This window comes from Artemia sp. Qi Xiang Cuo, chromosome 9 (assembly GCF_049724085.1).
Source record: "Artemia sp. Qi Xiang Cuo chromosome 9, ASM4972408v1, whole genome shotgun sequence".
Classification (NCBI taxonomy): Eukaryota; Metazoa; Arthropoda; class Branchiopoda; order Anostraca; family Artemiidae; genus Artemia; species Artemia sp. Qi Xiang Cuo.
In genome coordinates this window covers 62833171-62849939 of record NC_142802.1, presented here as the reverse complement: position 1 = coordinate 62849939, position 16769 = coordinate 62833171, and the positions used below count along the sequence as shown (strand labels likewise).

At 34.2% G+C, this 16769-nt stretch overlaps 1 protein-coding gene across 1 annotated transcript in view; it reads right to left on the bottom strand.

Annotated features, from left to right (window-relative positions):
- Window positions 1-1552: 1552 nt before the first annotated feature.
- The window catches only part of LOC148948913 (glutamate-gated chloride channel-like), a 129691-nt gene continuing 114474 nt past the window's right edge, over window positions 1553-16769 (bottom strand). The window contains exons 4-5 of the mRNA XM_089095051.1: window positions 4602-4697; window positions 1553-1614 (exon numbers count right to left, since the gene is read on the bottom strand). Coding sequence (XP_088951177.1) covers window positions 1553-1614; window positions 4602-4697 — 158 coding nt within the window. The remainder of the gene's footprint in view (window positions 1615-4601; window positions 4698-16769) is intronic.

Below are 16769 nucleotides of genomic sequence, written 5' to 3'. Positions count from 1 at the left end.
GTAATTGACGTCATTTGTAAAAACCAAAAGTAAGGCTCTTAATGGTTTTCTCAGACTTCTCACCTATCTAGATCGTTTTTTTTATGTGAGAATATCTCAAGATACTAATTTTCCCAACAAATATGAGGCTATTTTGGAGAACATACATATATAAATATATATACAATTATTGTATATGTATTGTATGTGTATTATTGTAAATGTTATTGATAGTTTGTGGCAGGGATCTAGGTAGAAGATTAGAAAAAGGAGTTTTAATTTTTAAATATAAAAAAATATAGAGATGGATATTTATGGAAAAGTATTAGATTTTAAGTTAAATATTTCGGACTTTTAATGAAGTGTTTGATTTTAGAGTTTGATTAGAATTTTTAGATAATAATAGTTAGCTGCAAGATTTTTTCACTATTTTTAAGTTTATGTATTAGGTAAGATTTAAATTTAATTGAATATTTAGAAAGTATGGGGCTTATGAGTGAATATAGTTCTAGGAAATATAGAAATAATAAAGGATTTTGTATGATTAAAAAAAACTACAGGATTAAGATTTGAAAAATTTGATACTTAGATTATAGAGTTTTTATTTGAAGTCCTGGATTTGAAGAGTTAGATTTGAATTAGTGGAGTTTATTTTATGTATTGAGGGGGATACGATTCACTTGGATTGTGAAATGTTTGATTTTTTAGAAATTTATTTGAGTAGTGTTGTAGCTACTCAATAACGCAAGGCCCAGCGAAAGCAGAATATGATGAAATGTAGTATATTTAAAGCAAAAAAATAGTTTTATGTTTGTTTATTTTTATTTATTTAACTGTAGCGAAAAGTATTTTAAAGTGTTGTAAGAAAAGTGGAAGTATTTAAAGTTCAAAAATTTATATGTATTGTAGGTTTGTATTTTAATGTTATAAGTTATAGGCCTAATTAATAGGAGCAGCCCCTTGCCGCCGTGGGTAGCTAGAATGTGAATTTTGAAATTGTTGTATCTTAATTAATGGATGGAGAATCGTAAGAATGGGGAAATTGAAAAAAAAAGAATTTAGGAAAAAGGTAGATAAAATGTATTAGACGAGAAAAATTAGGTACGTGAGGAATTATAAAGGTAGAAAGCTATGGAATGCCGAGTAAGAGTTAAGGTAGATAGGCAGTGCAGTAAGGGAAATGATAGTGAAACGGTGATGAATTAGATTACAATTATGCAGGGAGTCTTAGAGTAAAAAAGGTGAAAGAAATTAGATTGATTTTTTATTTTGTTTTCAGGAGTAGGAGAGGAAAGAACAAGACCCGGTTGGATTCTGGCCATTGCATGAGGCATCACCAACCCATGGTTAAGAGGGCGAAAAAGAAGAGGAAACCAGAAAGGGAGTTACATCCAGGATGGTTCAGTGTAGACCAAAGGACGCTGGATAGGAAAAAGAAAAGAAGAAGAGTTTTAAATATGAGCTGGAGGGGGATTTTGTATATTTTTAATAATATAGTCTATTCTTGAATAAAAAAAGGCTCCGATCATAATCCCTGTTTGGATAAAATCCCTTGTTTTGCACGTACAGCAATTTATCTGACCGAGTTCTTTTCTTCATTTTGGAGGTTCTGAGTACCAAACCGTTTGGCTGACTCTTAAATGTATGTTTTCATAAGCACGCTTATTCGTTAAAGTTAACCATTAACATAAAAAAAATAACTGATCTTCAAGCTATGAAAAATTGACCTTTGATTGGTTCATTTATGCTCTGTGGGAAATAATTGGGAAGACAAATTAAGAAGGTACTTAATAGCAGCATAATAAAGAAAAACAAATTTATTACGGAGTGGCCAAGAACTAAAAGTGTTTCCCTGTTTTCAAATGCTGCCCTGTTTTCATTTGATCTGGATATGGGGGAATTTTGAAACAAAGATATGTGTTAGGATTGATTTAAAAAAAAGTAGTTTTAGAGAAGCAAAAATGCGGTTGTAGCGACTGGGTAACATAATCAAAATGCGCTTATATTTAGGTATAACGATTCGCAATTATGTAGAGGATTTAATCCAAAAACATGCAACAGTGACCAAACAAAGAGGGGTGAGACGGTGGTTCAAAAGCACATAAACATAAAGACGGAGTGAAAATTAATTTACATTGAAAAAGAACTGAAAAATGGTAAGGGAAAATGTAAAGAAATAAACGAAACAAAGGAAGTAAAATGCTAACTTTTAATTTTCTACAGATATTGGAAAATATCGTGAGTCAGTTTATTTGAACAAGCTTTGTAAGTCTATCTTTCGTCCTGCAAAGATTCAGTTTCGCTCTTTACTTTCCATAGAAAAATCTTTGCTTGTTTGTTTATCTATGTGAACAAACAAGCTTTATTGTATATGAACTGTTAAATATATAAAACACAAGCATAAAGCCCAAACCTTCCATTTAAACTTCAATAAAACGAAATTCCTGGTAATGCTAGCCCCCTAACGGCAAGCATGATAACCCCTTTTTTACCTCTCCAGATTTTGTGCCGATTTTAAACACATGAGCTTAAACTTTTACGTTACGAAGAAAACGTTTTTCTGCAGAAAAGAGTGGAGCTATCAGCCTTCATATCAGCATCCATATTCAGCCTTAGTCCATTTAAAAAAGAGATTATAGATTAGTTTATACCTCCCCCTGGATCCTCTTCTATATTTATGTGAAGTTCATGGAGAGCTAGGAGATTTAGGAATAAAAAAAAATTTTTGCTTAATTAGGATTATCCTCCCCCCCACAAACACAAAACAACCTGCCAGCTCTCCTACATAATGGCTCATATTGAATTATATATCACTGTACATAATTTTATCAGACACCAAGTGTATCACCCTAGCTAAATGAGGCTCTAAAGTAAACGTACTGCATATATTAACCGTTTATTTTTGATGGATTACGCCACTGTTTAGGTACTAACGCGCCACCACACGGCATTACTGCCTCTGAAACTGGGAAGCACGACATGTAGCTTTTTTGACAATTTTAAATCGACTGACTATCTCAGAGTTTTAAATCGAGAGTCAGAGATTCAAATCAGCTTCACTCTCTTTGGAGAAATATTCTAATTTTGTGCCACAAAATGACAGAAAACACTACTTTTCTGTAGAACATTATTTTTTTTTTAACTTAAAAAGAGTACTAGATCCTATTATTCCAGCTCAAAAGAGACCTCAACTGATTTCCTAGGGCTATTGATTCGATATGACCGTCACTGGGGAAAAAATACAAGCAAATAAACAAGGACACGTAATCTTCTTCCTTGTAGAATAAAACACAAAATTCCCCATTTTTTTGCAGGTGCTTGAAACTACTGCAATGGAGCTCTCTGCTATGCTAAATTTGATTTTATAACTTTCATCAAGATCACTTGGCCTTTTTTTGGGGGGGGGGGTCCTCCTTTTTTTAAATCAGGTGAATTCTCTCAGGCTTAATAGGTGACTAACTTTTGATGGGTTATTTTAAACTTAACTAATTTTACATACTCGGAGTCACTATGAAAAAGTAATTCCTTCGGTATATGGAACTCCCTTTTTAGAGTTTTAGTTACTATTAAGCCAAGTTGTTCCTTACTCACCGTCTAAGCAGTAGGGCAATAGCACTGTCAGATTAAATGTGTGAACACGTTGAAAATAGAATTAAGTTATATTTTAGTTTTGTGCGTCTAGGTTTTATTTATACTTTTGTAAGCAGATAATTTTTTCTGATAAATAGCTTACAATGGGTTTTTACGGGTGGATTGCATCTTGAGGTAAGAACTAAATTGCAAATCTCAAACTATTTTACAACTTCTTGTCTTGTGCCAGAAACATGGACCTAAGTAAAACATTAAGAAGAGTTTTTACAGAATTTTTCTTGAAGTTAAAATTCGCAATAGCCAAAAGTAAGACGAGTCTTTTCACTTTTCTTGCCCTTTATTCTTTTGGAGTGATAGTCAAAATCTGATAAAACCAGATGACAGCACTCGTAGAAAATAAGTGAACACAGCCGAAAACACGAATCTTGATTCGGTGTTTTTACAAATCTGATAAAACCAGATGACGGCACTAATAGAAAATAAGCGAACGCAGCCGAAAACACGAATCTTGTTTCGGCGTTTTTCCAAATCTGATAAAACCAGACAGCACTCATAGAAAATAAGCGATCACAGCCAAATACACAGATATTGATTCGGCGTTTTTCCAGGAGACCCCAACTCCAATAAACATGAAATAAATTTATCCAAAAGGAGTTTGATAAATTTAAGTACAAGAAGTGAATCACAAAGCCGGAAATCTTGACTATGGCACAAATTTTAATTTTTGTTCGGGGGGAAGGTTGAACAGTTTGCAGTATAACATTTTTCACATACAATTGTTGTCTCACTGACCCCCCTGCTGAGTAGCTACTTATCAGATCAAAATATATAATTCAGCATGCAGTTATGCAAAAATTATTGTGTGCATACATGCATATGATACCAATTTTGTAAATCATTTTTTAAAATAAATTGTCATTTGTTACATATCGCAATTTAAAAAAAAAGTTTTTACCATTTTTACCAATTACACTTACCAAAGAAACATATCAAACTCATTGATTATAAAAAAAGTTACCAATTACGCTTACCAAATTTACTGATTACAATAACACTTACCATTTTAACATCACTTATTGTAGCTATACTTCTGAAGAGTAAATTGATGTGAATTATTGCTGGACCATCTACAAATTAAGAAAAAGTTTTAGCATAATCCAAAGATTTCTAATTAAGATTCAAATTAAATATTTCTTCCAAAATAATTCTAGCTTTGAGCGTTCAGTAGCAAAATTCAAAGCCTGCTCTGGAAACAATAGCATGTAATGAAAATATTTTCAACAAAAAGATGAAAATCATGAATAGAAGGAATCCCTTAGGCTAAAGATTTGTGAATGAATGGATCCCCTAAGACCCGTAGGCTTAACATTATTAAATGAATGAAATGGAAAGATTCTCTATAATCTTTACTAATGAAGGTATTTGTCAGTAACAGGTTTTCATATCATAGAATAAGCCGATATTTTTTTTAAGCCTGTCTAAAAAAGAGATTATGTGTTCTGTTTGAGATAATTATCTCATCGTAATAGAATTCTGTATTTAAAAAGGTATACATTGTATATTCAAATTGACTGTACAAATTTAATGTTCTCATAGCCAAGAGGGCACACCCAGACATAAGTTTTAGACTGTAATAACCCTATAGCTGAAGCCATATCCAAGGCTGTGCATAAATTTTTGCATCTTTGTGATAATTGCCAAAAAAAAGATTTATTTGGCTGTTTTCAAAGGGGAAATTGCCGTGGCAAAGTCTGTTCACTAGCCTTTGGTTTTCCGGATCTGTATTGACTGGTCAGTATTGTACAACCTTTAGACATGCCAATTTATAATATTATTCTGACTCTTTTTAGCTATTAATTTAAAAATAAACGAAAAGTTCCTATGACGGAAGTAAAGAACGAAGTTGAAACTAAAAACGAACAAAAATTATTGCTTTGGAGTATATGCAACATATCTATAAAGATAGCTTAAAAAACAATTTATGATGCTTCCCCGTTTTCGTAGAATTTTGAAAAACTAGCGCTATACTGAAAACACAAAACGTTGTATAATTTTTTAGAGTGGAAACTTTGCACTTTGTGATAAATTTGTAAACAAAGTATTCTGGATGATTTTGCAGTATTTTAATTTACTTAATTTGGTACGACTATTAGATTGTAATTTCATAGAAAAATCTGAATTAAAGTAATCTTGGCAGTGTTAAGATTGTGGACAGAATTCAGAAACTCGCATTATAGCTTGAAATTATGCATACTACTTAACCTAATTTCTACAGTTTGTACTATGGTTTAATAGCTATTGACTTAAAATGATACTAGAGTGTAGTTTCACAGTTAAAATTTGTATTACAAGCTATTGATAACATGACTGGTGAGACCAATACCTTACAGATAAATCGGTCATTTTCAGTTAGGAAACTAAAATTTGCTTCCTGCTTGAGAACGTTTGAGTATTTTAAACTGTATTCTAAATATCTGTGAAAAGATATATGGCGAAAGATTCGTAAGAGACTTGTTAAGTTATTTTCTGCGGTAACCACACTCTTTACTTCTATCAGGAAATCTTTCTCAAAGTAGTTTTTGCTCATTTTAGTTTTTTTTTATAAACATACCAAATAAACATTGTAAACAGATATTTTTTGTCAAGCATAGCCGGTGATAAAAATTAAGTCAACGCCACTTTTTCTATAGAAAATATGGCACTAAGTAAAGGTTTTACCACCTACCTGTCTAAAAGTTTCCTAAAAAATATGTACAACTTTGTCACATGGTTGCAGTGGTAGCTTCAATCTAGCAAAGTACGAACCACTGCCCATAGTAAACAAAAACTAAAACACACCTTTAAAAAAAATGGCAACTGAGTAAAAATTTCAGGAATTTAGCTGATTCAGGAATGGTGACTATTACATAAATTAGTCTTAACAATAAAATGTTATTCTAAAAACTAATTTAAGGTACTTTCGAAAAATAGCCTAAAATACCAAAAATGGCGTCAAACCGAAACGGCAAGTACACCATTGGAATCGCCATGGTCGAGTACCCACAAAGAAAACTTACAACCCTTTGGTTTCAACAACAAGGAAAATTACTTTTTGCATTTGGTAGCACTGATGTGTTCTCATTTTCTTTTTTTTCCTCCACTGCTGGAGGGGCACTGGAACATCATAGAGAGCTGTTTAAAGGCTAATTTCAAAGAAATTGCTACATCTACGCACTTTTGCAATTAACAAAACATAATATTAAAAATAAATCCATTTTTGTTACAGACAAGAATCCAGGAGAGTAAATTCCAGTAAAATCCAGGAGTAAATTCCAGTAAAATCCAGGAGTAAATGCCTTTTTGTTTAGAAGACATAGGTATTTTGTTTGTGTTCCACAAACTTTCATCAAAACCACACAATCTGGGTCAGCAAAAAATTAAACAAAAAAACATTTCTTGAACTCAAAGCAAGGACAACATTAAAACTTGAAACGAACAGGAATCACTCCATTAATGAGGGGGACTGCCCCCTCCTAGACCCCTCGCTCGTCATATTAAAGTTTTTTAATGCTTTGAAAAAGCTTCTTATTCCAATTCAACAACCCTTGTGTTTAGGCAGTCTTTCTTTAAGAAGACTGCTTAAACACAAAGGTCGTTGAATTGGAATAAGAAGTTTTTCTTATGAAGACTGCTTAAACAATAAGACTGCTTAAACTTAAGAAGACTGCTTAAACAATCGAGAAAGAAGTCAAACTTTAGCGAAAAGAATGAGGGGTAGAGGAAAGGACAGCCCTCATATATTTCTTATTATATAATAATAAATTTCTTATTATATAATAACTATGGAAGTTGTAGTGTTGTTCCATAGCTACAGATTAATTTTTTTATTGTTATCATTACAATTCTGATCGTTTTCCAAATTAGGCCGGGAAATTCCCCTTCGTGGAAAATTCCGTCCGAAAATTTTCTCCCTGATGAAAATGCTCCACTTAGAAAATTCCCCTTCCCCCCAAAAAAATGTCTGTATGTTCCCCAATAACAAATACTGTATGTAAACTATTGACAAATTGCATAAATTACAACTCTTTCCCGATGGGCTCTGGGAGGTCATGTCATGCCCAGAGGTATTGAACAGTTCAACTATGCTAAACCAAATAGATGTCTCGAAATTTTTATCAGATGTCTTCAAGGAGAAAAGGGGTGCGGGAGGGGGGTTAGTTGTCCTCCAATCTTTTTGGTCTCTGAAAAAGGGCACTAGGACTTTTAATTTCTGGTTGAATAAGCCCTCTCCCGATATTTTTGGATCAATGGACCTATACGATCAACCCCGGGGAAAACAAGAAAAACAAACAAACAAATGAAAACGCGTTCTTACTCGTTTTTCTGGCAACAAATACATAATTCCACAGTTTTGTAGATAGAAGCACACAACCTCTACAGTAGGATTCTCCGATTTCCTGAAACTAACGACGTGATTTTCATTGATATTTTTTGACATTTTTGGTGTATTCCCCCCTCCCTCTTTTGAAAAACATGCAACTTTTTTGAGGCCCTTAGCATTTGATGCATAAAAATAAAACTTGATGTATTTTATATATTTAGAATCATAGGCAGCGCAATAGCGCTGCCTAAGTAAAGAACGATGTTGGCACACTTTTTTTTTTTTTTTGGTTGGTCTTAGATCAGGGCACTTCGTATCGAAGGAGTTGTCATAGAAACTTCGAAACGGGCTCATTAAATTGGAAATTGGAATGACTTGTGCCCTTTTTAATAGTCAAAAGTGATTGGAAGGCAACTAACACCCCTTCCACGCCCCCCATTTCCCGAAATGCATCAAATCAAAATTTTGAGATAGTCATTTTGTTCAACGTAGTAGAAAGATTTAGAAAGACTTATGTCTTTGAGGAGGACACCCCCCCCCCCCCAAAGTCCTCAGGGCAAGGGTTGTAATTTATTTCCTGGGAGCATATAAGGTTCTTATTGAATAAGTTGTCGTAGAAACTTAAAAAAGTGCTCATTCAATTGGAAATTCCAAGGGCTAGTGCCCTTTTAATAGTTGGAAGTGATTGGAGGGCGACTAACTCCTCTTTCACGCCCACCATTTCCTAAAACACATCCAATCAAAATTTTGAGATAGCCATTTTGTTCAACGTAGTTGAAAGTTCTGTAAAATAGATCACTGTGGATGAAAAACGCCCAACAGCCCTCAGGCCGAGGGTTGTAAGTTATGCCCTGGGGGCATATAAGGTTTTTATAGAAAGCGTTGTCTAAAAAACTTCAAAAAGGGCTCTTTTTGAAGAGCCCAATATCCAATTGAATTAGATATTGAAATGACTAGTGCCAATTTTTAATAGTTGAAAGTGATTGGAGGGCAACTAACCCCCCCTCTCACGCCCACCATTTCCCAAAACGCATCTTATCAAAGTTTTGAGATAACCATTTTGTTCAACGGAGTTGAAAGTTCTGGAAATTAGGTCATTGAGGATAACAAACCCCCCAGAGTCCTCAGGGCGAGGGTTGTAAGTTGTGCCCTGGGGGCATATAAGGTTTTTATAGAAAGTGTTGTCATAGAAAATTCAAAAAGGGCTCATTTGATTGGAAATTGAAAGGGCTAATACCTTTTTTAATAGTCGAAAGTGATTGGAAGGCAGTTAAACCCCCTCTCACGCCCACCATTTTCCCAAACACATCCAATCATAATTCTGAGACAGCCATTTTGTTCAATGCAGTTGAAAGTTTTGGAAATTACGTCTTTGAGGATGACGAACCCCCCACACCTTTCAGGGCAAGGGTTGTAAGTTATGCCCTTGGGGTATATAAGGTTTTTATAGAGGTCGTTATCGTAGAAACTTGAAAAAGGGCTCATTCAATTGGAAATTGAGAGGGCTAGTTCACTTTTTAATAGTAGAAAGTAATTGGAGGGTAACGAACCCCCTCCCCCTCTCACGGCCACCATTTCCCCAAACGTATCAAATCAAAATTTTGAGATAGCCGTTTTTTGAACGTAGCCTAGTTGAGGGTTAAAGAAATTAAGTCTTTAAGGATGACAATCACCCGCAGTCCTCAGGGTAAGGGTTGTAAATTATGCCCTGGGGACAAAGAAAGTGGTGTTGTAGAAACTTACAACACCGGGCTCGTTCGATTTAAAATTGATAGAGCTAGTGCTCTTTTTAATAGTCGACCGAGATTGTAGAGCAACGAGCCCCCCTCTCACGCCCACCATTTCCCCAAACACATCCAATCCAAAATTTGAGATAACCATTTTTTCCAACATAGTTTAAAGTTCTGAAAATGAGGTCTTTGAGGATGACACCCCCCCCCCCCCCACAACCCTGAGGGCAAGGATTGTAGGGCGATTTTAGGGCGAATGACCCCCACGCTCATCATTTCCTCAAACACTTTCGATCAAAATGTTGATATAGCCATTTTGTTGAACGTAGTTGAAAGGTGCGGAAAATTATATTTTTGAGTAGGACAATACCCCGCCCACAGCCCTCAGGGCTAAGGTTATAAGCCATGCCCTGGGGGAATATAAGGTTTATATAGGATTGTAAGTTATGCCCTGGGGCCATATAAGGTTTTTATAGAAAGTGTTTTCGTAGAAACTTCAAAAAGGGCTCATTCGATTGGAAATTAAAAGGGCTACTGCCCTTTTTAATAGTCGAAAGTGGTTGGAGGACGACTAACCCCCTCTCACGCCCATTATTTTTCCGAGCACATTCAATCAAAATTTTGAGATAGCCATTTTTTTCAACGTAGTTCAAAGGTCCAGAAATTGTGTGAGGATGGCAAACCCCCTCAGCCCCAGGGAAAAGGTTGTAATTTATGCCCTGGGGGTATATAACGCTTATATAGAAAGCGCTAACGTAAAAACTTCAAAGAGGGATCATTCAATTAGGAATTGAGAGGGCTAGTGCCCTTATTAATAATCAAAAGTGATTTTAGGGCGAATGCCCCCCCCCCCCACGCCCATCATTTCCTCAAACACTTTCGATCAAAATGTTGATATAGCCATTTTGTTAAACGTAGTTGAAAGGTGCGGAAAATTATGTTTTTGAGTAGGACAACACCCCGCCCACAGCCCTCAGGGCTAAGGTTATAAGTCATGCCCTTGGGGAATATAAGGTTTATATAGAATGCTTTGTCGTAGGAACTTCAATAAGGGCTCATTCAATTGGGAATTGATATGGTTACTGTTCTTATTAATAGTCAAACGCGATTAGAGAGCGAATGCCCCCTCCCCCAACACTCCCATCATTTCCCAAACACTTCAGATCAACATTTTGATATAGGCATTTTGTTCAACGTAGTTGGAGGGTCTGGAAATTATGTTTTTGATTAAGACAATCCCCCCACAGCCCTCTCGGCTAAGATTGTAAGTTATGCCCTGGGGGCGTATGATGTTTTTATAGAAAGTGTTGTCGTAAAAACTTCAAAAACGGTTTACTGGAATGAAAATTGAGAGGGTTTTTGTCCTTTTTAATAGTCGAAAGTAATCAGAGGGAGCATCAACCCCCACGCCCATCATTTCCCCAAAGATATCCGATCAACATTTATATATGGCCATTTTGTTCAATGAAGTTGAAAGGTCTGTAAATTATGTCTTTGAGGATGATAACCCTCCCCCCCCCATAGCCCTCAGGACAAGGGTCCTAAGTTATGCCCTTGAGGCATATAAAGTTTTTATAGAAAGTTTTGTCGTAGGAGCTTCAAAAAGGGCTCATTCGATTGGAGATTGAGAGGACTAGTACCATTTTTATTAGTCGAAAGTGATCAGAGGGCAAATGAGCCCCACTTTGCCCATCATTTCCCCAAACACTTACAATCAAAACTTTGAGACAGCCATTTTGTTCAGCATATCAGAAATGACTGGAAACTATGTTTTTCAGGATAAAAATCCCCCCAGCCTTCAGTGCAAGGGTTGTAAGTTATGCCCTAGGTACATATAAGGTTTTTATAGAAAGCGTGGTCATATAAACTTCGCAGGGGCTTATTGGATTGGTAATCAGACTCTCTAGTGCTCTTTTTGAGAGTCAAAGTGATTGGAGGGCAGCTATCACCCCCACACACACAAGTCGTATTGTCCCGAAATGCATCTAACTGAAATTTTGAAATAGCCATTATATTCAAAATAGTCTAAATATCATATAACAAGGCTTTTGTGGTTGAAACAAACCCCAGAGATTTCGGGGCAGGGGTTGTAAGTTATACCCAGGGGGTATTAAAGGTTCTTATGGAAAGGATGGTTGCTTAACTTTAGAAGAGGCTCACTCTTTCTCCCTGAAAAAGACCATGTCAATATAAAACGAACAGAAATTAATTAAAAAAAAACTTTAAAAAAAAAAATAAAGACCTCCATTAAACCAAAAATGAACAAAAATAGAATCAAATAATCTACCAAGCATACAACTACCACAAATCAGTATCAATAAATAAATGAAACCAAAAAAAACAGAAATTAATATAAATAACAGAATCAAACTCAAAACGAGGCAAATTAATATGAGTAGGGTACTAAACCCCATGCTTTCTAAAAGCCAGAAAATAATTTTGTACTTTAAAGAAAATTTTTTATAAAAGTTTTCCTTTTCATAAGTTTAAGAAATCAAAAAACAATTAAGATTTTAATGAATAAATATCAGCATATGTATATTAAACTGACAATGCACATTTTTTTCAGTATATTCATTTGCATTTTTTTCAGTGAAGTACAAATTATATTCTGGCTTTTAGAAAGCATTGGGTTAAGAACCCTACTCATATTAGAAATATTAGACATAGTTTATCCAAAAAGTGATTCATTTGAGGAATCCAATTGGAAAAGCAACCGACTATGGGGAACCTTTCATCCGCCACTTGTGGTTTTTTTACCATGAAAAATTGATTGCTGAATCAAAATAATATGATCACCCCTAGAGAGAAAACGAAAAAAAGAGAATAACGTCAGTGTCAGCCATTCAAAACTCTGATTTTCTTGTTGTTCATGGTAAGGGACTCTAAACTTTAAGGAGTTTTGATAATGGAGCTTTCGATGGCCTAATTGCTATTTCAATTAAACATTGTTTTGAGGGGTTTCCAGCTCTTTTTGGAAATTCTCATAAACGCCTTTTATTATAAATTACTGTTATGTTGCATTTGAGTGATAATTAATAATATGAAAGGCTTGTTAAGTGATGATGTTTGTCACTGGACAGTTCGTTAAAAAAAAAACTTTTCGGTAACTGTTGCCCCTGGTTCATTCCTTATTATGCTGTAATTACTGCTGCAGCCATTATATTCTTGCTCTTTGCAATCAAAAAAGAAATGAAAACTGTTCATAAAGATAATTTAAAAATAGAATTATAAAGATAACATAATATTTCACCATAAATCCCTAGTGTTCTCGACAAAAAAACGACAAAAAAATTGACGTGAAAAGAAAATAAATGTGTGTTCTTATTGTCGTTAGCAAGGCTCTTGAGCAAGGGCCATTAAAAAAAAAGTATGGTACGCGAGAAGTTTTTTTATAGCTCCTTGAAAATAAATTATGTTCCTGAGTTCTTAAATAAATAAAACATGTAAAACAAAAAACATGTAGGCTGTAAGCTCTTATTTAAAGTGTCGATCAATATCTGGACTAGTAAGAAAACATTTATAAAACAATACAGATTAGGTCACCTAATATTTTTATAGAGATGTTCCATGAAGAAACTTCCCTAGAAAAGTAAAAGAGGAACATTAAGATTTTGTCTAAGAACCTAGGTGGCTATTCAATTTAACTGGGAAAAGGATTTTTTTTTTTTTTAAACAAAGCCTGACCTAAGAAAGCAATAAATGAAAGAAAGAATGAAAGAGGAAATACAAAATTGTCATTTTAAATAATAGTTTATCTCGATAGGGGATGAGGAGGTCTTATGGAGCATATATCCTTTATGAAATATTAAAATTAAAGCACAAACACTTATTCTTCAATTACTTGATAACCAAAGAAGGGTGGTTTCTAAGCATCTATCCAAAAAAAAATTAAAAAAAACTATCCATTTTTCACTTTTCAGGAGGCATGAAAAATGCGAATAGTAGAGTTCTTAACATTACCAGTAGAGTTGACGTCAGACCATACAGTGTACTTTCCTGCGGTTATTCAACTAATACTCATAAGTGCTACCAGCAGTAATAAGGCCCCAGTAATGCTCAACAACTAAAACTAAACCTTGCTGAATTAAAACTATATCCCACCCCAGTCAAAAATCGACAATGCTCTCACAAAACCAAAGCAATACAAAATTCAGCAAAAAATCTATCACCACATGAACCGACAAATTAGCATAAATGCAGGGGAAAACTGGTAAACAGTAAGCTACAACAAATCCAAGAAAAGTGGCTTGCCCCCCCCCCCCCTAGATCTGTTACTGCCCTGAAACCAAAAAGTATGTCGTTGTGCCGTTCAGTAATAACAGCTGAATTATCTTGAATATTAATCCCTTGTAGTTAAGTAATTTATTTTCCTTTGGAACCCAAAAACAGTGTACTACAGTCTAAGAATAGCCGTCAAAAGTTGTAAAAACTCAAAAAGTTCCGCTGTGATATTTTTATATTTAAATAATTCTATAAAATGTATATTAGAGATATGAAAATAGTTAAAAAGGTCTTAATTAACAGAAAAAACAGGAGTGATGCGAAAATCTATATATAGAGGCTAAATTACATTACAGGCTAAAATACACGAAAATTCAATCAATCCAACGCGTTAGCGTGGACCCAGTACAGAATGGAGAGTTTCCCTCGTATTTCTTTTCCAGCCTCGTCATGTAGGACAGATAATCATAATAACTTGGGAAAAGGGTTATTCAAAAACTTATTAAAATTAATTTAAAAAACAAAGTTTTTCCGATGGAAGTAAAGAGCGAAGTTGAAACTTAAAACGGACAAAAATTATTACTTCATATCCCATCTAATATATATCAATAAAACTAGTACAAATAAACGAACTAATTATGTTTCCCTATGCTTTTAGGAATATAGAAAACTAGCGCTTTACTGAAAACACAAAAGTCAAATATAAAAAATAGGAATATTGATTCGGGAGTCAAAGTGAGGATGTAGCCTGACATCAATAAACGATTCTATAAAGCGTTTTATAGTCTTATACCAGTTGCGACATCAGGAACCTTCAGTTTGGATTGATTTATCAGGTAGCATTTTGGTCTTGCCAGCTATAGTACCAATAGTGAGCAATACATAGTCTTAAATTGTAAGAAATGTGCTTTAGTATTACTTGAAACGAGGATCAAATGAGACATAATATGAACTCTGAAAGTCCGATTATTTCTAACAACAGTGACAACAGTGAATTTCAAGCTATGATACAATTTTTGAAGCTAGTCTACAGTCCTAATACTGTCAAGATGGCTTTACTTCGAACTCGTGTACAAACTAAACATGACGTGCCATATTCAGAACCAAAACGAGAGCCAGTCATTGAACTGAGCCATTGTGCAGAAGTGATACCAAATCAAACGTAACAAAGAAATAAAATAACAATCCTAAAATGGATTGTTGATTTATCTTAAATGGTATTGATCCTAAAAGATTTTGATAACATTTTATTCTGTAAAAAGTATCCTTAATTGGTTTTATTTTACTGTACCAAAACTCCTATATTATTCTGTGTTTTCAGTAAAACGCTAGTTTTCTATAATCCTAAAAGCATAGGGAAACATAATTATTTTTTTTTTATTGTACTAGTTTTATTGACGTATATTAGATATGCTGTGAAGTAATAATCCGTTATAAGTTTCAACTTTGCTATTTACTTCCCTTGGAAAAACTTTTTTAATTAATTTTTATTCGTTTTGATTAAAATTTAATGTAGAAAAAACGCTGATAGCTCTTTTTTATTCATACAGAGTAATGTATGTTCATTTTTAGTTTTAATTTCACTCCTTAATTTCAGTTGAAAACTTATTTTTAACGTAATTTCCAATTATCACCGATCTAGTGGAGGTATGGTACCTCTAGAAAATACTGTGAACAACTTTGACAGCTACGAAAAACTTTCAGTCTATAACATAAGGCTTATTATCCATACTTCACAAAACAAGACATTTTTTCCGGAACGTTTGTTTTTCGATGAGCAAAAAGCTGTTTTAATTCGGCCGACTTCGCTTGAAAAAGCTATAATGAAGACAGGGCTTTATAAATCACCTATTGACTAGCAGAAACTAGAAGGTTACTGTAACAAAAGAGAGCTGTTTAAGGGCTCTTTAAAAGCTTATATTTATACCTAATCCCTTTTTATAAATTTGACTAGATAGCAAATTCTCAAAATGTGAACTTTGGGTAGTTTCTCCCATTTTGATAAGTGAAAAAGTTTTATAAGTGATAAGTGATAAGTTTTCAAAACCTAGGCATGAGAAAAAAATTAAGGGAGCTAGGATGTTTCTTCCCCTCAATTACCACCGTTAGAACTAGCGCACAGGCTTCGTCACAGAGTGAAGTTTGAAGGTTCAACTCAAAACTGTTAATCATTTAAGCTTAATTTTTGGTTGATTTTTAGTTGGAAAGTTTTAGTTTTAGTTAATTTGTTTTCGCAATAATTCTTTAATTTTAAGATGAGTAGGCGATTTAAATAGTATGCTAATAGGCACCACTGAACTTACATGTATAAGGTATAGAACTTACGCCTGAGGCGTGAATATACAGTGCAGTTTGACGTGCACATTGCAAAAAGCGACCAGTCCTTTTATATTATATACCTATAAAGTGATCAAACACGTTTTGAAAGTATAATTGAGATTGTATAACGCAACCAGACGGGTTTTTGAGGCACTTTCATCATAACGTGTGTTTGTTTTTGGCAATTGACATTTTTTTCTGATAACAAGTGCCATTCATTGCAATCGTAGCTCTATGTTGGCTCCTTTTATATACTTCAGCTTGTCTATTCATTTGTGTTAAATAAAAGCTTGACTCTGGAAAATGAAAACATAAGTATTTAAACAAAACGTACGATGCTGCTAATTAAAGAATAGTAGGCTACACTCAGAATTGTTTGATTGACATATGCTGTTAAATCACTTTACGTAAAAGCTAACTCTATTTGCAGAAACAAAAGGGTAAGGGATTTACGAATTGGAGTGTATGAACGATCTAATTTGAATAATAAGGAACAAAACAGAGCTAGATAACATTTTCAAATTGGAATCATATGAAGGTGGAGAAAAAAGGGTTAAACTGATTAG